Below are 22,280 nucleotides of genomic sequence, written 5' to 3' on the forward strand. Positions count from 1 at the left end.
ATTTCAATACTTCTTGACAAGGTGATAAGTGGCTTCGCGTGTTTTATTATCTCTTAACTTAAAAACGTGGACCGCTTTGATGAAACCTAAATCCAAGCAAAGTTACACGTGCCACGGACGGCAGGTCCAAACTTTTTCTCATGCACCGGTGCGGCGGCCACGAGAGTGGCACGAACCCTTTTCCGGATGGAAGCAAACACATCACCGCTCCAGTGTGTGCAGAACCCCGCGAGTGAGGGAACCCCCATCTCCTACAAACGCGGAATTATTTTACCCATTCACCACCGCAAACTTGACCCAAATTCGAAACGCGTCCTCGCGTCCGCGGTCCAAAAGCCCCTGCCCCTCCTCGCTCTCTCTCTCTCTCTCGTGCCTCCTCCCTTCGCAATCGCCGCCGTGTCCGTGCAGCCCTCGCCGCGATCTCCCTTCCCCTCCTCCTCCCGATCCCCACCATGGCCGGAATAAGGTTGACGCCGGAGGAGCCTGAGCTGCCGCAGGGCACCCCGCCCCGCCCCCAGCTGCCGCCCGCCTTCGCCGGCGCGGGCGCCGTCCTGGCTGGCAGTGGCAGCGGCGGCGGCGGCGGCCTCGAGATGGCGTCGGACGACGAGCGGTCGGTGGCGGCGGACTCGTGGTCCGTGCGGAGCGAGTACGGGAGCACGCTCGACGACGACCAGCGGTACGCCGACGCCGCCGAGGTGCTCGCGGCGGCCGCGGCCTCCGCCAACTTCCCCTCCGGTGCCTCCGATTGCTGGTATTTTGGCTCCTGGCCCTACTTAACTCGCGTTGAATTGTCTGTCTGGGATTGCGAACTGTGACGCTAGCGGCTCTGGAATGTGGATCTGGTGAATTTTGTTGGAAATAATAATGCTTGATCTCATGGACGCCTTGCCTTTCTAGATACCCTACAGGGTTATATAGTCTCATGCTCTTGTGGAGTTGCCGTCCGTACCTTTTACTTTGTGCACTTTCTGGTTGCGACTAGCTTGATGACTGCATTTAGGATTGTAATCAAATATGTGGAAAGAGGAAGTGCTAGAGATGTCTTTGCCAGCTTCGTGGTTATTGGGCAAGTTGGCATCGGAAGTCAGATGCGCATCCAAATTGACTGTGGTCAGACATCCAAGCGAGTTTATTGTTGAAAAGCAAAGCAAATTCACCCACTTTGTTTTTGTGCTGGAGTTTAAGCCTCGAGGCAGTGCAAATCATCCCTTAGCACTGAAAAATGTGACAAATTACACATGACGGTTTTTTAGAAGACCCTTTCTGTTTAGTTAGTGATACTTGATGATCATATGGACCCATCACCTACACGCGTTTGATTGCCTAATCCAATATAAAGTAGACTTTATTTTATCTATTGCTGCTAGATAGGTTGGGTTATGGGTAGGTGTCCACTAACCAGTGGCAGAAAATACATTTTTAGGTACAATCATAGCTTCCTGACTGCCTGTCCACTATAGGACTAGAAAGCCACTAGAACCATGTAAGTTCCTCCAGGGGAAATATACTCCATTCTAAAAGACAAAGTCCATTCTGATGTCACATTGAAGGACGAGACCAAGAGGTTGAGATTGTAATACTGTATCACTCCACCTCATTGTTTGAAGGTGGCCTATCTACGCACTCTTTAATAGATATGACATGGATCGATGCAATGAGCATATATCATGATCCAGAGTGTATAATCAGAATACATACATTATATTTGTAGACAATTGGTACATTTTGCTATTTAAGGATGGATCAATATACTAGATCGTTTATGGCATGTTGCATATCAGCATAAATGGCAAGAGGGGAAACGTGTCTGTTGCCTACTTATTTCTTTCCTTTGAATTTTCTTGTGATTAGTTTTATAATTGGTCTGTTATTATCAGCAGTTTTTGTTTTAATATTCTAAAATATTGCTGTGTTGACACAGTTCTGACAAAGATGATCAAGATCCTAGCGAGGTTGAAGGCTCAATGCTGGGGCTCCAAAGTTATTGGGATGCTTCTTATTCAGAAGATCTTGCAAATTTTCAGGAACATGGGCATGCTGGAGAAATATGGTGACTACATACCATGATTTTTTATACCGAAAAATCCGGTCATTCAGATTAAGTAAATAGAAAACTGAAGTGTTGATATATCAGTTGATGCAAAAAAGCCCAATAAGTTGACACTAATTAGTTATAATTTTTATCTGTTGATAATTGACATTGCTTAAACTCAGAAAAATGCAAGTATGGTTGTGTAGAGTTTCTTTTTCTTTTTTTTAAAGTAGATACCTCCCAAGGAATGTAAAGGAACCTGGTAGTGTGAACTTAAAGTTGTTGGAGGTGTACTATCATTCTTTTGTTGTTTTTTTTCACTATCTGCTGAAAATCCAATTTAGTACCTGCTTTGATTATGTATGTGACTGTTTAGGTCTTTTCAATTTTTTTTAATGGTACAGATGTATTGGTATATGCATCAATCACAAGCTTCGCAAACCTGTGGCCAGAGTTTGATCCTCAAACTCAGAATTTGGATATCAAAATATCACCTTGCCTTGTTATTTACTTAACTTGACTCTCATGGGGTGGTTTTTATTTATAGGAAATTACTCGATGATTCATTGGCATTTCTCTAAAAATTTGGTTGATTCAGGGTTGTCTTTTGGGTTGTGAACAGAGCTTTTCTCTGTTTGTAGGTTTGGTGCAGATGTAATGGACACCATGGCTGTTTGGACAAAAAAATTGTGTATAGACATTATTAATGGTGGGACTCCATCTGGTAATGACAGCATCAATTGTGAAGTTGATGAGAAGCAACTATCCAACTACCCTGTGCTCGATGTTGGAACTGGGAATGGGCTTCTTTTGCAAGCACTTGCCAAGCAGGGGTACAACCTATGTTTTCTTAAATATGGCTTAATTATCCTCCCTTTTATGTGCATTGCACCGAATTTTGTTTCGGATTTGTCTTCTGAATGTTTGACACCTCCATGTTTTCTTTTGTTTATTGGACTGGGATGCTTTTCATACAATTTCAAAAGTTTTAACAATGATAGTTGTGCCTCATTAATTATTAAAAAGTCAATAAAATAAGTTTTTGGCGGATAATAGAATATATTTGAATCAAACTATCAGATAACAACACATAAGTTTTCTTCCTGACTTTCTTAGAACTAACTAGGGACTTATTGAACCTTTTGTCTTTGTTCATGTGCTTATACCATATCTTATTTTATCCTGGCTAAAATTTTCTAGTGGACTTTCAAAATATATGTTTGCTTATAGTGTTTCCAAAATGATAGCCCTTGACCTCATTATTCATTTCAAATAGAGTAAACTGAATATCTTGTTTTTTCAGGTTTTCAAATTTAACAGGGACTGATTACAGTGAAGGAGCCATTGAACTTGCAAAAAACCTTGCTGCACGTGATGGGTTTACTTCTATAAATTTCTTGGTTAGTGTACTATATTCAAGTCGAAGTTTCTTCTTCCTTGAGTGCTGCAAATACTTTCTACTTGAAGAGAATCTGCCCGGCTACATTTTTCAATAAATATCATGTAAAGTTCTAAATAATGTTGAGTTACTATTGTCAGATGCACTGCAGCTCAAATAGCAAGAGTCTATGGGAACAATAGCTACTCTACTTGTTTTATCCTAGAAGCATATTTGCATCAGTGTAGAATGAAAAACTAAAGGTTTGATAGGAAACGCTTAGTTTGTTTATCCAAACCAGCCTTTTACTTCCTTTTCTCATGTCTCTTCAAGTAAACGTTTGGAAGATCATTAACTGCATATTATATATATATATATATATATATATATATATATATATATTTAATCACAACATGTATGATAGCTGGCAGTTGTGATGGTTTTTGAAAGTTAAAACATCAAACTACCGTAATAGCTGTGGGACATATGCACAAAAAGTTTTGGTTCCTGAATGAGAAAGCATATTTTCTTTATAATGTCTAAAATGTCCATCATTTCTGCTCATCTTTGATATTCTTTTATTGTACCTTGCATATTGAGGTTGATGGTTTCTAAGCATGGCAGCTGACACTGGATGACTGGAAACTTACCGATGCATTTTTATTCGAGTACTTACATCTGTGGTGCTCTCATGACGGTGGTCACTTATATTTGCATCTGTAATAGGTTGATGATATACTTGAGACAAAGTTAGATAGAAAATTCAAAATTGTTACAGACAAAGGGACATTGGATGCCATTGGATTGCACCCTGATGGTCGTATAAAAAGGTACAACAACATGACTTGCTTGGTCAATGTTTTGTTAGCTAGCCCCTTATTTAATTTCTAATGCATTTCATAAATTATTCCAAAGCTTTGAATATTAAATTGATTATGCATGTAGCTGTTGATATATTTGGTGAAGATATAATCATCCAAGATAAGCTATCCAAGCATTGCATGCTAACATTGGAATAAACTGGGTTCATGAGTTGTCCTGCCCCATTCAGCTTATCTTGATATCCTGCAATATTTGAACAAATTTAGCATTTATGTTGTATAAATATGACTATCAACAGGATTTTGTAGGTTTAGGTTTAGAAACACTTGATTGTACAGGCTAACAGTACATAGATGAGTGTTGCCATGCACCTCGTGGTGATACCATTGGGAGACTGTAACTTAATGTTAGACATACTTGGTTCAATAATCAGTAACTGTATCAACTTTAAGTCTGACCTTTTCTCATTATTTTTTTCCAGAGTAATGTATTGGGAGTCTGTATCGAACTTGGTTGAACCTGGTGGCATTGTGGTCAGTACTTTATTCTTTGAAATTCTAATTTGTACCTCTGCTCTCTAATTCTAATTTTAGGTAGGAGTAATATCTACCAGTAATTCCTATTGTTATATTTATTCCACTCGGTACCTCATGTTTTTAATTAACCTTTGCATACCTTATTATTGTACCTCTCATGACAGTAGAAAACTGCTGTACCAAAGTTCGATGCTTGTATTATATTTTTTTTCTGCAAATTCATGTAAAAAACATCCTGGGGGATACCTCTTCAGGTCGTAACATCGTGCAACCACACAAAGGATGAGCTTGTGCAAGAGGTAGAAGATTTCAGTAAGACGAAATCTGGTAAGGAACACTTGGATGAAGGTGAAGGTAATGTGCCACAGATCTTCCGGTACATCGATCATGTCCGGACATACCCTACCATTATGTTTGGAGGGGTTGAGGGTTCTCAAGTGTGCACGGTGGCCTTCCAACGGGTGTGAGAACTGAGAACCACTCATTCTTGGCCGTTTAATTATGTTGTCACCCGAAGAACTAGAGAGAAGGAAGTTACGTACTTCACCTCTGAGATTATTATCATCTCTGCTCATCGTAGTTTAGCCCTTCTGTACGGTGTAGCTCAATGTATCCTTGGTTATAACTGTTACTATACCAGACTAGAGCACGGGACTGTTCCATTTCAGTTACCCAGAAAGAGAGTATTAGGACATCTCCGAAGCAATTTTTGCAATCAGGCATCCTTACCTGTACTATTAATTCACCATGAGCTTTTACACCGCATTTTTGTTTGAAGCTATATTTAGGCCCTGTTTAGTTTCCAAAACAAAAATTTTCACGCTGTCATATATGATGTTTTGACACATGCATGGAGTATTAAATGTAGGCTAAAAAAAATCAATTACACATATTGCGTATAAATTGCGAAATGAATCTTTTAAGCCTAATTGCACCGTGATTTAACAATGTGGTGCTACAGTAAACATTTGCTAATGACGGATTAATTAGGTTTAATAAATTCGTCTCGCAGTTTCCTGGCGGAATATGTAATTTGTTTTGTTATTAGAATACGTTTAATACTTTAAATGTGTGTTTGTATATTCGATGTGACAACCAAACCCAAAAATTTTCTCCCACTAAAGGCCTTACAAGCCGTACTTTTCCAGTATTGCACTCTCTTACGCAATCGGAATCGCCAGTAGCGTCGCCGATGCTGATGACGATTCCGATCTCCATGGTACTAAGTCCCCACTATAATAAAGGCATGGCCATAATTCTACCCTAATAACTATACCTACCATATAATAGTTATATTTCTCCGTTTCATATTATAAGATTTTCTAGCATTCGCCATATTCATATATATGTTAATGAATCTAGACACATATATAAATGTAGGCAATGCTAGAAGGTTTTATAATATGAAACGGATGAAGTATATGTGTTTAAAAATATGTACAACTTTATACAAAAGTTGTTATATAAAGGTACGATGTAGTTAATTAGAACTAATTTTATTATAGAGTAAATTGCACTGGTGGTCCTTAAACTTGTGAGGAGGTTTCATCCAGGTCCATGAACTAACAAACCCGGGGTAAGGGCACTAATCTTGTTTTATTGTATCAATCCGGTCCAGAGAACGCTTTGACTCATTTCGTGCATACGTGGACAGCAACGTGTCGCGACATGTGTGATGCCACACCGCACCATCCCGCACCGTGCCCTTTTTCATCTAAGCCCCTCTGTTCACTCGAATTCTTTAAATCCTAGCCCTCTCTTCTATCTGTTCTCCTCTAGATGACGAGTGAGGGCGTGGGAGGGCAACTGAAGAGGAGTGGCGAGGGAGGGCTTCTGGCTGAGAGTCGACGGCGGGGGAGGGCTTCCGGCTAAGAGTCATCAAAGAAATAGACCACAACTAGCACAACTACCACCCATCTGCAATCAACCCAAAAAAAAACTCAAATTTTGGGTCCATTCTACATACCGTACACCGGCGGCGGCTCCCCTGCTAGTCGAAACAACATGCTTCCTCACTGGCTTCAACACCTTCGGGAGGCCAGCGTCAAGACTCCGCACCCTCCCCGCAACCTCTGAATCCCTATCTCACCAGCGATCGCAGCCCTCAATTTCTATGGCGATCGCCTCTGCTTCGTCGTCCAGAGGAGAAGAACAGATAGAAGAGAGGGCTAGGATTTGGAGAATTCGAGTGAACAGAGGGGCTTAGATGAAAAAGGGCACGGTGCGGGGCGGTGCGGTGTGGCATCACACGTGTCGCGACACGTTGTTGTCCACGTATGCACGAAACGGGTCAAAGCGTTCTCTGGACCGGATTGATACAATAAAACAAGATTAGTGCCCTTGACCCCGGGTTTGTTAGTTCATGGACCTGGATGAAATCTCCTCACAAGATTAAGGACCGCCAGTACAATTTACTCTTTATTATAGTTAAATTTGATTTTTTTAATCGAGAAACTTATGATAGTTTCTTTTAGCAATTCCCAATTAGAATGGACCCTCTCCAAAAGAAATCCGGGTGCAATCGACGGAAAGGAAACGTATTGCATGACGGTGGTCTACGGTGCACCGAATCCACGCTCCCTTCTCGTCGTTTTTTTCTTCAAGGCCATATATCCGCATATCGTGTGTTTCTTTTGAGTTTTGCGCCGTTCTCCTTTCCTCTCACGGTCACGGGTCGCCACGCCCCTCCTCTCCTCGTCCGTCTCGACTCCGGAGGCCGAAGCGCCGTCTCTATCCACGCAGATCCCCTCTCCCCCTCTCACGCCGTACGTTCACCACCACCTTTTGATCCATCTCATGGCGTCGGTTCCGGATTTGAATCCGTGGGTCGTGCTGGACAGGTACGTGAGGGATGCCGATCTCGTCGACACGCAGCGAGATCCCAGGTGGGCGGCCGTCAAGTGCGCACGCAAGGAGGCCTACGGCTGCGGGGAGTTCGGTCAGGAGCTGGTGGATGGCCTGACGCTGTACGTGCGCCGCAACGATGGCCCCAGCGACGATCTCTTCTCCGCCCTCGCCGTCCGTGCCACCGACGAGATGCTGCGGAAGGTCGCGGCGCCAACGAAGATCCAGAAGAGCCTCATCCGCCCGCTCTTCCGCTGCCAGGCAAGCATGAATGCCCGCGTCACCTTCGCCTGCGAGCTGCACGCCGCGGAGGAGAACCTCGTCGTCCTCACCGCGTCCTTCGACCACGCCCACCACATCTACTACCTCGTCTACGACGGCATCGACGAGTCGCTCACCATGATCCCGAGCCCGTCACCGCACCGCTTCGTGGCCTTCCACCCGCGGCCTGTCCTAAGGCGCCGCGCCACTGGGGGCTATGACCTGGCCCTCATAGCGAGGTACCTCAGCAGGAAGAGCAGAGAAGACGGGGACGTTCTCCTTCTGTTTACCAAGGAGAAGGAGAGTTCCTGCTGCTCCGATCAGTGGATGGAGAAGAAGAAGGGTATGCGCCTCCCAACGGGGCCCCTGGGCTTCTTCTGCCCGGACATGATCTTCTCGTTCAAGGGCAACATTTTCTGGGTCGATCTCTCACAGGGTTTCATGTGCTGCGACACCAATGTCCTCTTCTCTGGCGACACCGTGGATTTCAGACACCTCAGCTTCCCCCCCCCCCCCCCCCCCCCCCCAGTACCTGCTTCATGACATTATCAAATCCCAGGAGCTTGGCCCGATGGAGATGTACCGGACCATGGGCGTCTCCGGGGGCTCCATCAAGTTTGTCTCTATCAACACTCCGGCTACTGATGCCGCGGCAGGCAAACCGCCGGGCAGGCCCTGTCATGACGCCACTGCATTAGCCAACACAACAGTGGCCGTGTGGACACTGGACCAAGGTGGCCTGTGCTGGAAAAAGGATGTGGAGTTCAGGCTGGGGAACATATGGTCGCAACGGGACTACAAGCAGTCTGGGTTGCCCAGGATGGTACCCGTGTGGCCCTTCCTAAGGCCGCACGCACATGGCACACTCTACTTCCTGGTGCCGAAACCGATGACCGGACCTAGTGACCCCCAAATGTATCACATTTGCGGGCTCGACATGTGCACCAAGAAAATCCAGTTGTCGCAGTACTCCGTCCGCTCCAATATCCTCCGGCCGGCTGCCTTCCCTACCAATGCATTCCAACACCTTGATGAGTCCCCACTAGCTACAAAGTAATTCTACTGTAAGGACTGCTACATCATTTGAATTGTAAAATTTGTACTTTGCTTTATCTTGTGGATCACACACGGCACGCCTCGTCTTGTTTATATCACTGAAAAATATCTAGCAGGGTTACCATCTAAGTTCTATGATGTTTTTGTCTGGCAGGATTGCTTGAGTTAACTGGAGGCAGGGAATGTTCATCAAGGCAGTGCGGAGTTGGGATTCTATATGCAAGGTTGCTTATTACTTTCTAGGTATCGTGTTTTGGGTCGAAGGCACTTCCCAACTCGTAATTTATCGTCACTCTATATAGCCTAGGACCCTATTGATGCACTTGCGAAACTGATTATGTGCTTCCTTATTGATTCTGTATCCGTGCGACGAACTAATCTAGCTACTTGTTATATTATTATCTATCTAGCGCTGTGGTTCAGGCTGAAATGCTGAAATGGATTTGGCCACAATATTTAGAGTAACATCTCTCTTTGATTGTCCTTGTTGGATAATTGTGCTGCGATTTGCCAAGTTGTTTGATATTGTTTGCAGCTGATCGAAATTCGCTCCTGAGCAGCTGCTTTGGTATTTACAATACCATTTGAAATTCGGAAACTTTTCTGAATATCTGAATTATGTTCGTTTTTTTTTTTCTCTTTTTGAAACTTGGATGGTTTTGCTTAATGGTTTGTTGATGCGAACTGGAGTGTATCATTTGTACTCCTGATTCAGCGTTGTATGCCATTCAGTTTTGACAGCAAGCACAGCACAAACCTGAAGAATGAAAATCTTCAATGCTTGGACTAAAAGTATGTGGGTGTTCTTTCCTTTCGCAATCTTATTATGCAATTGCTTAGTATGTTGGTTGTTTTAATTGGATTGGGAGTATGCCAATCCAGATGGTCGTTATTAGGGGCTGTGTAGCAGGACAAAATTTGCTCTCAAATCAAACCACGACTCTGCCAAAGTTTTTGTCACCTAGGACCATATGTCGTTGGAGTTTTTTATTTGACAACAATTGTAGTTACATAATAATCTAGCACTCTAATAACGTGTCGTGTTCCTCATGCTGAAATGTCTCACATATTTAGGGTTTATCTCTCTTTGATCATCCTTGCTGGGTTATTGCCTTGCAATTTGCAATTTGTATCGGTGTTGAGCGCAGGGTTTGCAGCCAACCTTGTGAAAACCGTTCGAAATATGGAAACTATGCTGAAATTCGAATCCAGTTTGATCTTTTTTTTTTCTTTTTGGAACTTGGGCGGTTTTGATAGGAAGGTGCAGGTAATGTGCCCCAGATCTTCTGGTACATTGACAGTGAATTGCACGTTCTATTTATAGTCAAATTTATTATTTTTGTTTATACTTGTATAAGTCGAATTTAAATTTGCATGTTTGTGAAATGACATATCACATATTGATCTATCTTAATATTTTTTTTTCAATTTTTTTGATGATTTTTTTAAGTAACATGCAAAAATGAGGATATCCCCTTAATTTATGAATTGAGTTTTCAATGTATAGGACTAGACTACTACAGAGCATAGGACTGTTCCTTTTCATTTACCTGTCCCGTTTCAGTTATCCGTATAGAGGGTATTAGGACAATTTATAAACAAATTTTTTGGCATGAGCATGAGCATGGCCATACATGTACTATTATTAATTCAGCATGAGCATGGCACCGTATTTTTGTTTGAAATTATATTTTCAGAGCTTTAGTTTCGGACTTTCGGTTCACTACCCTTTCCAGTGTGTGTGCACTCCAAATGAATTTTCAGGGAATTCCGTGTCGGACTGCCGTGGCCATACGCAATCGGAATCGCCAGTATCACTGACGCCGCTGACGAGTCGGAGTCGGATCTCCTTTGTATCATCACCCGCCGCTATAAAAGCATAACCATGCCCCATAATTTCTCTCAACTTCTCACGGATCGAGGGAGTTTGAGACCTCGCCGTAGACAGCGGGAAACGCGGGCGCGCGCGCGCAGCGCAGGTAATGGCCGCCGCCGTCGTCGCGATGCCGGTGGCGCTGGCCCTGCCGTCGGAGGCCGACCTGCCGTACGAGGAGGACGTCCTGCGGGACCCGCACAGCATCCGCCCGTGGCGCCGCTACCTCGCTGCCCGCGCCGCCGCGCCCCTCCAGGAGCGCGCCGTCATCTACGAGCGCGCCGTGCGCGCCCTCCCGGGCAGCTACAAGCTCTGGCACGCCTACCTCCTCGAGCGCACCGCCGCCGCCGCGCGCGCCAAGCCGCATTGCGGGGAGCACCCGGCGAACGAGGCCCTGAACCGCGCCTTCGAGCGCGCGCTCGCCACGCTGCACCGCATGCCGCGGATATGGGAGATGTACCTCGCCGCGCTCCTCGAGCAGCGCCTCGTCACGCGCGCACGCCGCGCCTTCGACCGCGCGCTGCGCGCGCTCCCCGTCACGCAGCACCGCTCTACCTCCGCCTCGCCGCCCTCCCTTCCTGCCCCGCCGAGACCTCCATCCGCATCTACCGCCGGTTCCTCCAGTTCGAACCCTCCCGCGCCGACGAGCTCGTCGAGCTCCTCGTCTCCGCTGGGCGGTGGCAGGAGGCAGCCGATCACATTGTCTCGGTCCTCAACGGCGGAAGCGACGTCAGTGACAACGACCGTGCTCTCCTGCTCAAGCTGTGCGACCTTCTCGCCAAGCACGCCGACGAGGTCGCCGGGCTCAAGGTGGAGGCCGTGCTCCGCGGCGCCATGCGCGAGTTTCCGGACGAGGCCGGAAGGCTGCGCGCGCTGCTCGCCGAGTGCTACGCACGAAGAGGGCTTTACGACAAAGCCAGAGACGTCTTCGAGGAAGGGGTGACCACGGCGGCCACCGCAGCTGAGTTCGCGCTGGTGTTCGAAGCGTACGCGCAGCTCGAGCAGAGCTTGGTCGCGGCGAAGATGGAGAAGACGGCGGACGAGGAAGGCGACAAGCTCGTGACCGGTTGCTGGTTGGCCGACGGCGACGACGGCGACATGTGCCTGGCGAGGCTGGAGCGGCTGCTCGACCGCCGGCAGGAGCTTCTCAACGGCGTCCTCCTGCGTCAGAACCCGCACGACGTCGCACAGTGGCACCGGCGGGTGAAGCTCTTCGACAATGACCCCGCGCGGCAGGCGGCGACCTACGTCGAGGCCGTCAGGACCGTCGACCGGGCGAAGGCGACGGGCAAACCAAGCACGCTGTGGGTGTCGTTCGCGAAGATGTACGAGGCGCACGGCAACCTGGACAGCGCCGACGAGGTGTTCGCGAAGGCCACGCAGGCGAGCCACAGATCGGCCGACGACCTGGCCACCGTGTGGTGCGAGTGGGCGGAGATGCAGCTCCGGCACAAGCGCTTTGACAAGGCCATCGCCCTGATGCGACAAGCCACCGCGGAGCCCTCGGCCGAGGTGAAGCTGCGAGCCGCCGCCGCCGCCGCCGGCGACGACGAGCCTGCCCAGCTGAAGCTTCACAAGTCCGCAAAGCTGTGGAGCTTCTACGTCGACCTGGAGGAGAGCCTGGGCACGCTGGCGTCGACGCGCGCCGCCTACGAGGGCGCCATGGCCGCGCGCGCAGCGACGCCGCAGATGGTGATCAACTACGCCTCGTTCCTCGAGGAGCGCGGCTACTTCGAGGACTCGTTCGCGGCGTACGAGACGGGCGCCAATCTGTTCGGCCACCCGCACAGCAAGCCCATCTGGGACACCTACCTCGAGAGGTTCGTGGCGAGGCACGGCGGGAGCAAGGCCGAGCGCGCGCGGGAGCTCTTCGCTGAGGCCACCCGCCGCGCTCCTCCCCACGACAGGGCGCGCCTCTTCCTGCGCCACGCCCGGTACGAGGAGGAGTTCGGCTCCGCCGCGCGCGCCATGGCCGTCTACGACGAGGCGGCGCGGTCCGTGCCGGCGAGCGACAGGGCGAGCGTCTACGAGGCCTACGCGGGGCGGGCGGCCGAGCTCCGCGGCGTGCCGAAGGTGAGGCGGGTCTACGAGCAGGCGATCGAGTCCGGCGGCCTCCCTCGCCGCGACGCCCTGGCGCTGTGCCTCCGCCTCGCCGCGCTCGAGGAAGCGCTGGGAGAGGCCGCCCGCGCTCGCGCCGTGTTCGTGCACGCGTCGGGCTACGGCGATCCCGACGCCGACGAGGAGTTCTGGGCGAAGTGGAGCGGCTTCGAAGTCCGGCACGGCGACGAGCGCACCTTCACAGTCATGCTCCGGATAAGGCGCACGCAGAAGCACGCGAAGACGCCTGGGGTTCAGGTGAATGGCAAACTGAAAGATGAGAAGAAGAAGAGATGTGCTGATCAGCTTGGCGCCACTCAGAGCAAGAGGCAGCGAGTGTAATCTTGTCAAGCTTTTCTTCCTCTTTCTTTTTCCCCTTTAATTCTGGCCCTGAATGTAGTCTACTGTAGTAAAGATTTCCCTGGTTTCAATTTAAATCAAATTGTTTTTGGGGGAAGAATATGATATTGTACGTTCTAACGTTCCTTCAAATATGATATATGCATTTCACTTGTGAACACGAGGCACTGATTGGTTGGTCCATTATTATGAAGTTTGGTTGTATGATCACACTATCTTTTTTAAGTCCCTTGTAAAATCTTTATTTGGATTCTTGTTCAGTTTAAAAATGGGAAAATGCCAGGTAAATGAACTTTCTTTTAATTGCATCGTGTTGCTTTTGCTTTTGCGGTGCTTCAACTGAAAGAAAAAGCTTATTCTTTGACATGAATGTAGGAAAACATGTGCATTCCACTCCAATTTCCAACTTGTCTTGTAATATACACATCAAGCCCACTTAATCTTCACTTCGCATCTTCATGGTCGGTGAAGTTGAGTGGCTATGTCTAAAATTCGTATGTACAAGAATACTATCAAATCGCTGTACAACCACTGATTTTTTTTTTCATATCCTACTATGGACTTTTCATTCAACGACTCCTACTGAGCTGATGGGTCATATATCAGTTATTTACAGAGCCTGATTACTTATCTCCTTGCAGATTTCTACTGGATGCTGATAACATGCTGTGGAGGTGGCATCGGCCGCAAGCCCTCTCCTCCTCCAGGTTCTGAATCCGTTGCCTCTTGCACTGCCTGAAATCTCATACAAACCCAAATTATGGATGCAACTGATTTTTTTAAAGGGAGAAAACAGAATTATTTGAGGTTTTGACAGATGTTGCCTGTATCGATGAAGCAATGTGGTAACAGACCTGATGTTGCCTGTATCGATGAAGCAATGTGGTAACTGATACCAAGATGATGTATATTGGTATGACAATTCCAGCTGTTCTAATCATCAAAAGCTGTCTCATTCAAGTGATTTGTGTCAGTCATTTGTAATCAGGTTATCCAAGCACGAAAGATGCTAATCGAGTTTCAGAAATCAGTATCTTACAGTGAACAGTGCTATCGAGTAGACCTCAGGATCGCCGAGGATAAGTGAGATCGCATCACGGAGCACCAACAAGGCCATCAGCTGAAGATTGCATTTTTTTATTATTTTTTTCAGAAACATTTGATGGCATGATTGAGAGTACTAATGTCCAAATGGAATTTCATGCTCTGCAACACTTACAGATATTGCGACTACACGGCAATAGAAGACACCTTTTGGGCTGGAATTCTGAGAGTCAAAACTGGATGTACCGGCAGCTTGATCTGAGGTTTGCGCAAAGTGTTCTTGACTGCGATCAGTATCAACATTATCTGATCTTTCTCCAGATCTCCTACAATGAGAAAAGGATTTAAGATACCAGTAGATACTGGATGGCCCCTTCTTATAATATCAGTAGGAGCATCAGCTGGTACCTGAAACTAATTAGGTTCCTTCCATGCCGAAACAACTTTAAAGGGGCAGTGTAGTTTGGCGTGAATTGCTGCGGTAAAAGAGCAGAAGTAACAAATCGAATATTAAAATTGGACTGTAAAATTCTTCAGTATAATAACATAATTGCTTCTGAGAGAAGAAAAGGACAGATTGCATTGCATCTGCTTCTTTCCTGAATTTGTTGGGATTTTTTTTTTGAAGAGAATTTGTTGGGATTTGGATGATGAATTGTTGGACGGTTTCAGAAAGGTTCACCTGTAAGCATATCTCGCATACTGTGTCTCCCTTCTCATTGCACCACCTTTGGATGCATGCGTGGTGTGCGTACTGCAGACAGTGACAAACTAATTCAAGTAAATATTCGGACAGCAGGGAAATCTGTTGGGTAAGAATGGCAGGCAGAAATAACACTGAAATGAATGATAACATTTTAAATTGTAAGAATCTATCTAATGGAAACCGGGAGTTTTCTGTTTCAAGAAAAGTCTGAATTAGGGTGAATTCGAGGTAGAAGTAATCTTCAACTTCAAGTACCATCTATTGGAAAACTCAAGTTATCAGCATTCACCATAAGGGATGAAACCCCAAATGTCCTATTAATTGCAATATGGAAAACTGAATGTTGGTTACAGCAGTAGAAGACCTGGTAAGAAACTGTCGTGTGATTGGAAACTCAGTAATGGGAATAAAATGATTCTGAATTTGTGCCCAGAAACTCTGAACTTGTGGTTGTCCTGGGGGTTAAACAGGGCTAGAAAATACGTTTTCCAAAAAAAAAAAAAGGGCTAGAGGTTGAAATAATTTATATCCCGATCACTAATCAATTCAGCAAGCTCTTCCATACATAAAGGTTATCAAAATGGCAACACCTAATCATGTAATGATGCAGAGAATTCAGAATGGGAACAGAGAAAACCTTGCCTTGAGGCTGCCCTTGCAGCAGCAAGGGGTCTCCATGTAGGACTCGTCACCTTCCTCCTGGCAGATTCTGCATTCCACCATGACACCGCTCTTCGCCTTTCCATCCTGAACATCTTCATGAACGGGAAGATCAGGCTGATCATGAACTATCTTCACGGAGGCGACAGCGAGAGCCTCCTGCACGGCTGACTGCAGCGTCGACTCCGTGAGCAGCCGACCAGCCATCAGCGCGAAGTGATCCGCCATCCTCTATCGTTTCAACAAATCCCTATATCGAAACAAAGCTTTGCGTAACATGCAGCCTCCAGATCGTTGGAGCTAGCACTGGAAAATATAAGCCAAGAAGAGATATTCTTCAGAATTCAGAACAATGGCCGAAAATTCGCCTGAGATTGAGTTGTTTGTTTACAATCTCTGACAAGATTCAGGATAAAAAAAGATCAACACGAACGAACAAATCACACGTTGAGACAGAAGAAAGTTCTCCTTTCCAACCATCTTTCTAGTAGCTAAAAGAGGAGCCATGGCGCCGGTGAAAAAGGCTAAGCTAGTTTACGCACCTGGGAGGAGGATGAGGAGGAGGAGAACGCCGTGCGGCCTGCAAATTAGCTAGCCGATGCAAGGAAAAGCCGCGAGCTTTTTCTCACGCCATGAGGTTGCGATCGAGATATACGGAGTACTAGTTTGCACGCACGCGTGTACTGAAAAGATCCGGGCTTTTCTCCACGGACGAAGGAAGAAGCAAGGATGCGATGCAAAGGCGACGGCGTGGGCAAGGGAGCAGGGGCAAAGAAAAGAGAGCAGGAGAAGCAGCCGCAGCAGCAGCGACAAGCCAAGGAGGCTTGCAAGGCGGGACTAGGATATCCCTAACATCCAACTTGATAGCTTAGATATAGCTAGAAGAGAGTAGGTTAAGTTCCTTGCTACTTCCTTTATCTTATAATATAACAACCTAAAATTAGATGAGGGATATGGCTTTTCATCTGTTTACATGTCATCTAAATAATTATCATAAATTTTTTTAAAAAATTGACAACATAGATTAATACGAAATATATAACTCCACAAACATGTAAGACAAAATTCAACTTTTACAAATTGCAACAAAAAATAACAAGTTAAACTGAAAATAGTTATCGCATACATATTTCATATTAATCTATGTTACCAATTTTTTTCATATTTTTTGATAGCTATTTATATGACATGCACGAAATGAAAGATATTTCCTTGAGGGATGAAATCACTTTTCCTTTAGACATATCGTACCACAAATCTGGCATTGGTCTCAAAACGACTGATTGATGTGGCCTGCCTCGTGATTCGTGCTGCCTGATCATTGCACTGTGGCCCGACGATAACTGATAGTAACGGATTAGTATGGTCAAAATGAAATTTTGATTGAGGCTAGCTACTACTCTCCAGAAGTCCAGAGCAAACCTGGGTGATTGGAGGTGCTGTCATAGATGCTCCACAAAGTGCTTGGCAGTTGGTATTGATTGTTGGAAACTGATCATGTTTTCGGCCAAAGCCCCATTCTCATTGGCCTGGAGCTACATCTTCTTCTTCACTAGACCAAGAGTTACAATATTTTTTTCCAAGTGATTTTAAACTGCAAACAATTACCTGGTGCAATGATTCCCGGAATGACCGGCCATTGCTCGACTCGCCATCCTTGGCATCACACCGTGGCATGATTCGAGCGGAGAAAGTGACAATTGGAGCGGTTAGGGTGGTGGATTAGGGTTCCATCGCTGTACTAATCACACGTATTATTCCACTCGATCTCCTGACCTCTCATCCGGTCACCCCTGCCACACCATGGCATCTGGTGGCTGTGGTCTCTCTCGCGGCTCCTGTGTGTGGTCGTATCCAATCCTCTAGATCTGCAGCTTAATTTCGCTTCGTCATCTCGATCGGCAGCACACGCGGCGCCTCTCTCGCAGTCTCAGCATCCCGTGAGCTGATTTGATCCCTCGATTTCGTGGAGCTCTTTCATGGCTCGGCTAAACTTGTTGGCTACCTAGGCTAAACTTGGCTACACTACTACATAAATTGCTTCCCGTTTCTTCGAATTTTCCGGGATTACTGTTTGGGGTTCAGCGCTGATGGAGGACAGTTCAGATAAGGGTTTTTCTCATCCGTTTGGACGGTCTCCTGCTGTTTGTTGAGACTGTTGACAGATTGCCAGGAGCAGTGGTCCTTGTTAATCAGTAGCGTTTTCTGAAGATTTTGGAGTAATGGGTTTGGTTTCTCACTTTGTCTACTTATCATTGAGCCTTTTGGGTTGGTTCTAACTTCTAAGGCCTATCAAAGTATCAATAGTGTGGTGCACGCAGCTAGCAATATTGAAATTATTTGGTCTTCTTTACAGCAAAATAATGTAGTATGATGTGTCTTAGGCCCCATTTGATTCAAAGTAAATTCATAGGAATTTTAGAGGATTTTATTCCTATAGGAATTTTTCATACAAAGCCCTTTGAATAAAAGGAATGAACCCTATGAAATCCTATAAAATTTCTATGGAATGCCTCTTCCCATATAAGTTTTGGAGGAATTTTAATAAGAGGTCGAACCTCATGGAAGAAATCCTTTGAGTCTTTACTCTCCTCAAATTCCCGTGTTTTTCCTGTGGTCCAATCAAACGGTCATTCCTAAATTTTTCTTGTGTTTTACAATACTCTGTTTTATACAAACATTCCTTTCAGAATCCTATGTTTTTCTTATTTCTCCGTTTTTTCATTCACAAAGGGGCCCTTAATAACTGGGATACCTCAATAATTTCAGATGGCTGCGTCATGTACAATGGATGAAATTATTCCTGCCACAATCTAATATAAGTCCATCCGTTTCTTTCCGTTACTACTAGGTACTAGCCGGCAATGAAATAACCATTAAAATATTATTTTCCCTGAGTCATCTTATACTTGAATTTGGTAATGGCAGTAGCATCAATCTTTCAGAAAAAAAGAGATGATGGTTCTCCGTTGCAGTTGCCTGATGCGGACACGAATACACGATGAGGTCGTCGCCGATGGTGTACTTTGCACTCGCCGAGGGAGCAAAGCAAAGAATTTCTGGCTGCCGTTGCAGTTGTTAAACTATAGTAGGCCCATACCTCACGGACCTGAATAATCAATGGGCTGCGCCTTGACTGTACATCTGGGATGGGCTTATTAGTGCAGACCATTTAACTGGACGGCCCAAATACCCTGACCACTGGCATCTAACGGCTAGGATCTTCCACCACCCGACTCCAAAGTCCTTCCTAACCCAGCGAAAACCCTAGCGCCCGCGCCGCCCTCGGTATAAAAGGCCTCGCCTCTCTAATCACCCGCTTCGCTTCCCAATCTCTCCCCAGCGCCGCCGCCGCCGCCATCCTCCCCGAGCCCTAGCTCTCCCCTACCCCTCGCCGCACGCACCACCACCAACCATGGCCGGCGCGCAGGAGTCTCTGGTGTTGGCCGGCGTGATGCACGGCCACAACGACGTGGTGACGGCCATCGCGACCCCCATCGACAACTCGCCGTTCATCGTCTCCTCCTCCCGCGACAAGTCGCTGCTGGTGTGGGACCTCACCAACCCCGTCCAGAACGTCGGCGAGGGCGCCGGCGCCTCCGAGTACGGCGTGCCCTTCCGCCGCCTCACCGGCCACTCCCACTTCGTCCAGGACGTCGTCCTCAGCTCCGACGGCCAGTTCGCGCTCTCCGGCTCCTGGGACGGCGAGCTCCGCCTCTGGGACCTCTCCACCGGGGTCACCACCCGCCGCTTCGTCGGCCACGACAAGGACGTCCTCTCCGTCGCCTTCTCCGTCGACAACCGCCAGATCGTCTCCGCCTCCCGCGACCGCACCATCAAGCTGTGGAACACCCTCGGCGAGTGCAAGTACACCATCGGCGGCGACCTCGGCGGCGGCGAGGGCCACAACGGGTGGGTCTCCTGCGTCCGCTTCTCCCCCAACACCTTCCAGCCAACCATCGTCTCTGGCTCCTGGGACCGCACCGTCAAGGTGTGGAACCTCACGAACTGCAAGCTGCGCTGCAACCTCGAGGGCCATGGCGGCTACGTCAACGCTGTCGCGGTCAGCCCCGACGGTTCTCTGTGCGCGTCCGGTGGCAAAGATGGCGTTACCCTGCTGTGGGACTTGGCTGAGGGCAAGAGGCTGTACTCGCTTGACGCGGGTTCCATCATTCACTCGCTCTGCTTCTCGCCCAACCGCTACTGGCTCTGCGCGGCGACCCAGGACTCTATCAAGATCTGGGATCTTGAGTCAAAGCACATTGTGCAGGACCTTAAGCCCGAGATCCCTGTCTCCAAGAACCAGGTTTGTTTCTCCACCTTATGCTTCATACTGGTCATCTTGTTAGTTATGGAAATTATAGCTATTGTAGTATACTTAGGTCGCATGCTAATGCTATTCATATGTGGTGAGCTAATGCTTGATGTACCATGTTATTCAGTTTGATGCAGTTCTATATTACTGTCATTCGTCCACATGATTATTTGTGCTATAATTTAATAGATACTTCCTCTGTTTCATAATGCAAGTCATTTTAGCATTTCCCACATTCATATTGATGTGAATGAATCTAGACATATATATCTATATAGATTCATTAACATCAACATGAATGTGGGAAATGCTAGAATAACTTACATTGTGAAACGGAGGGAGTAGTTCCTATGGTCTCCTTTGTTGAAGGTGATAACTTGTGCTATAAACTATGGTTGTGAACTCAATTGTAACTTGTTTCTAGCTTTTATTTGAATATTGTACTTATGCAGGATGATGGTATTTAGTTTGGCAACTCTTCTGTTAAGAATTGTCATTGCTATAACTTAGAATCTGTTCTTTTACATTGTTGGTTATTTTTTGCAGTTTCAAATCGGTACGACAATGTCTATATATGGTCTGATCAGCTTAGACTGTATACACTAAACATCTTGATTCTGTCATCTTAAATATTTGATTGTTAGATGTTAAGTTAAATTCTTATCTACCAAAATAAAGATTTCATTCTCATATTACTAAACGGTCGAATCATTTAGCTCATTTACTATCTATATACATAATCACATTATATATATTTGCTAGTAAACCCTTGAATTGTAGTATATTTTTGTTAGTAAATTGCTAGGAGTGCTAGTTTATATGTTTATGTTACTCACTGCATTTTGCATGCTATTCATATTTTTCTATCCATCTATAAAGTATCTTGCTTTGTTTATGAATTATTATGGGTAGCTTAGCTTTTTAAGATGAATTTTACTTGTTTATGTTTTATTTTTCTCTTGGATTCACTGTTCTTATACTTGTGTTGGTAACCTGTATTCTCAGAGTAGTATGTTTAAGCTGGTTAGTCATAGGAAAACTTTACCGTACCTTTCTGATGGACTATTTTTTGATACATGAAAAACAATCATTTTTTTCTAGAAAATTCTGTACCTATTTTGTTGATCCTTTTGTTGCTCTCTTGGCTCTTGTAGATGCTCTACTGCACAAGCTTGAACTGGAGCGCAGATGGAAGCACCCTCTATGCTGGTTACACAGATGGAACCATCCGGATCTACAAGATCTCAGGTTTCAGCTACGCCGGCTAGAGATGGGGAGTGTTGTTTTAGTTATCGCGTTCTGGTAAACGACTGTGGTATCACCCTAGTGTTCTTTTTGGCTGTTTGAAAGGCATTAATCTGCCTGAGTACTTCTGCTTAATTTGCCCATCTATGTAGTAGCTCCAGTACTGAGCTCATGGATACTGTGGAATAGGGATCTGTTTTGCACCATGTTTTGTTTTGACTTCCTTTTCAATATATTGTCTGATGAACCATGCGATCCATGGTGCTTCTCTCTTTTTAATTCTGCCGCAGGCCGCAGCTGCATTTTCTTTGTTTCTTTTTCGATCAGTGAAGTGGACACATAAATTAATTTGCTTCTTGTTTTGCCTGCCTGATCTCGGCAAGGTGTTGCAAAGGTCGCGTCGCCTGCGATTGTCGCAAAGCCTTTTTCGCCGGCGAAGCTACCTACAGATAACAGTGGCGCCAAGTTCGCAAAGCATCAGACCTCACCTCACTCACGGATGGTAGTCGTGGATGTTCACTGTTCTGTTTTTCACTCTACGTGGGGTCGGCTGACCCATCAACCCTGCCCACAAAGTAGGCACGGAGCAGAACCCATCAAATTTGATGGATCAGATCATGGGTGGAAAAAGTACACCGAAGGTCCCAAAACTTATCATTGTTCAACCGCAAAACCAGATATATGACATTCGTCAATTTACAAAACCATTCAATTTAGATCTTTCGATGATTTTGACCTCGGTTTTATTCAACTTGACGGCTGAGTTAATGTGGGATGTCACATCAGCACCCTCTCTTTTTCCCCTCCTCTCATGTCCCCTCCTCCATCTCTCTCACTCGTGTCGAGGAGCACAGCCAGCAGGGGAGGAGTGCCGGCGCGGCGGGCACGCCGGCGGTTGGCGGGGGAGTAGACGTGGCTGGCAGGGGGAGCGCGACGGAGATAAGGGCCGGCGCGGTGGCCGGTGAGGGAGGAACGTGGCTAAGAGGAGGGCTGGTGCGACTGGTGGCAGTCAGCGACGCGGAGCATGACGACGACTTGGGGCCCCTCCCGT

General features: G+C 46.5%; 4 protein-coding genes and 1 pseudogene across 7 annotated transcripts; 4 read left to right on the top strand and 1 right to left on the bottom strand.

Annotated features, from left to right (window-relative positions):
- Positions 1 to 302: 302 nt before the first annotated feature.
- Positions 303 to 5,513, top strand: LOC127754966 (uncharacterized). Its single transcript, XM_052280580.1, has 7 exons — positions 303 to 751; positions 1,922 to 2,050; positions 2,674 to 2,865; positions 3,336 to 3,432; positions 4,137 to 4,240; positions 4,714 to 4,765; positions 5,023 to 5,513. Exons 1-7 carry the CDS (start codon positions 453 to 455, stop codon positions 5,233 to 5,235), a joined length of 1,086 nt encoding a protein of 361 aa, XP_052136540.1. The 5' UTR covers positions 303 to 452; the 3' UTR covers positions 5,236 to 5,513.
- A 2,883-nt stretch (positions 5,514 to 8,396) lies between these two features.
- On the top strand, positions 8,397 to 9,389 carry LOC127760027 (uncharacterized). 2 transcript variants are annotated; one of them, XR_008015039.1, is made up of 2 exons: positions 8,397 to 8,937; positions 9,084 to 9,389. XR_008015039.1 is itself a non-coding variant. In XM_052284236.1 (2 exons), exons 1-2 carry the CDS (start codon positions 8,445 to 8,447, stop codon positions 9,091 to 9,093), a joined length of 492 nt encoding a protein of 163 aa, XP_052140196.1. In that variant the 5' UTR covers positions 8,397 to 8,444; the 3' UTR covers positions 9,094 to 9,389. The 2 variants fall into 2 exon arrangements, 1 of the variants encoding a protein (XP_052140196.1); XM_052284236.1 differs by having other exon boundaries at positions 8,397 to 8,926.
- Positions 9,390 to 10,911: 1,522 nt separating this feature from the next.
- On the top strand, positions 10,912 to 13,281 carry LOC127784528 (uncharacterized; annotated as a pseudogene).
- Positions 13,282 to 13,587: 306 nt separating this feature from the next.
- LOC127757009 (uncharacterized) lies at positions 13,588 to 16,494 on the bottom strand. 3 transcript variants are annotated; one of them, XM_052282433.1, is made up of 8 exons: positions 16,212 to 16,494; positions 15,652 to 15,919; positions 14,986 to 15,057; positions 14,712 to 14,779; positions 14,479 to 14,629; positions 14,299 to 14,379; positions 14,114 to 14,206; positions 13,588 to 13,994 (listed from the first exon to the last, which is right to left on the bottom strand). In XM_052282433.1, the coding sequence occupies exons 2-8, from the start codon at positions 15,895 to 15,897 to the stop codon at positions 13,905 to 13,907; spliced, it is 801 nt and encodes a 266-aa protein (XP_052138393.1). In that variant the 5' UTR covers positions 15,898 to 15,919; positions 16,212 to 16,494; the 3' UTR covers positions 13,588 to 13,904. The 3 variants fall into 3 exon arrangements, with proteins under 3 accessions (XP_052138393.1, XP_052138385.1, XP_052138377.1); XM_052282417.1 differs by having other exon boundaries at positions 13,589 to 13,994; positions 15,652 to 15,975; XM_052282425.1 differs by lacking the exon at positions 16,212 to 16,494 and having other exon boundaries at positions 15,652 to 16,144.
- A 2,486-nt stretch (positions 16,495 to 18,980) lies between these two features.
- LOC127752779 (guanine nucleotide-binding protein subunit beta-like protein A) lies at positions 18,981 to 21,508 on the top strand. Its single transcript, XM_052278189.1, has 2 exons — positions 18,981 to 19,975; positions 21,139 to 21,508. Exons 1-2 carry the CDS (start codon positions 19,085 to 19,087, stop codon positions 21,250 to 21,252), a joined length of 1,005 nt encoding a protein of 334 aa, XP_052134149.1. The 5' UTR covers positions 18,981 to 19,084; the 3' UTR covers positions 21,253 to 21,508.
- Positions 21,509 to 22,280: the final 772 nt, after the last annotated feature.

Source organism: Oryza glaberrima, chromosome 1 (assembly GCF_000147395.1).
Source record: "Oryza glaberrima chromosome 1, OglaRS2, whole genome shotgun sequence".
Taxonomy (NCBI): Eukaryota; Viridiplantae; Streptophyta; class Magnoliopsida; order Poales; family Poaceae; genus Oryza; species Oryza glaberrima.

What these genes read in the sequence shown, in the direction of transcription:
- LOC127754966 (XM_052280580.1), top strand. Translation starts at nt 453, where the DNA reads ATGGCCGGAATAAGGTTGACGCCGGAGGAGCCTGAGCTGCCGCAGGGC. An exon ending in GGGCATGCTGGAGAAATATG is followed by an intron (nt 2,051 to 2,673) that starts GTGACTACATAC and finishes CTCTGTTTGTAG; the next exon opens with GTTTGGTGCAGATGTAATGG. An exon ending in CAAGCACTTGCCAAGCAGGG is followed by an intron (nt 2,866 to 3,335) that starts GTACAACCTATG and finishes TTGTTTTTTCAG; the next exon opens with GTTTTCAAATTTAACAGGGA.
- LOC127760027 (XM_052284236.1), top strand. Translation starts at nt 8,445, where the DNA reads ATGGAGATGTACCGGACCATGGGCGTCTCCGGGGGCTCCATCAAGTTT.
- LOC127757009 (XM_052282433.1), bottom strand. Translation starts at nt 15,897, where the DNA reads ATGGCGGATCACTTCGCGCTGATGGCTGGTCGGCTGCTCACGGAGTCG. An exon ending in AGGAACCTAATTAGTTTCAG is followed by an intron (nt 14,630 to 14,711) that starts GTACCAGCTGAT and finishes TTCTCATTGTAG; the next exon opens with GAGATCTGGAGAAAGATCAG. An exon ending in GCCGTGTAGTCGCAATATCT is followed by an intron (nt 14,380 to 14,478) that starts GTAAGTGTTGCA and finishes TGCAATCTTCAG; the next exon opens with CTGATGGCCTTGTTGGTGCT.
- LOC127752779 (XM_052278189.1), top strand. Translation starts at nt 19,085, where the DNA reads ATGGCCGGCGCGCAGGAGTCTCTGGTGTTGGCCGGCGTGATGCACGGC. An exon ending in TCCCTGTCTCCAAGAACCAG is followed by an intron (nt 19,976 to 21,138) that starts GTTTGTTTCTCC and finishes TGGCTCTTGTAG; the next exon opens with ATGCTCTACTGCACAAGCTT.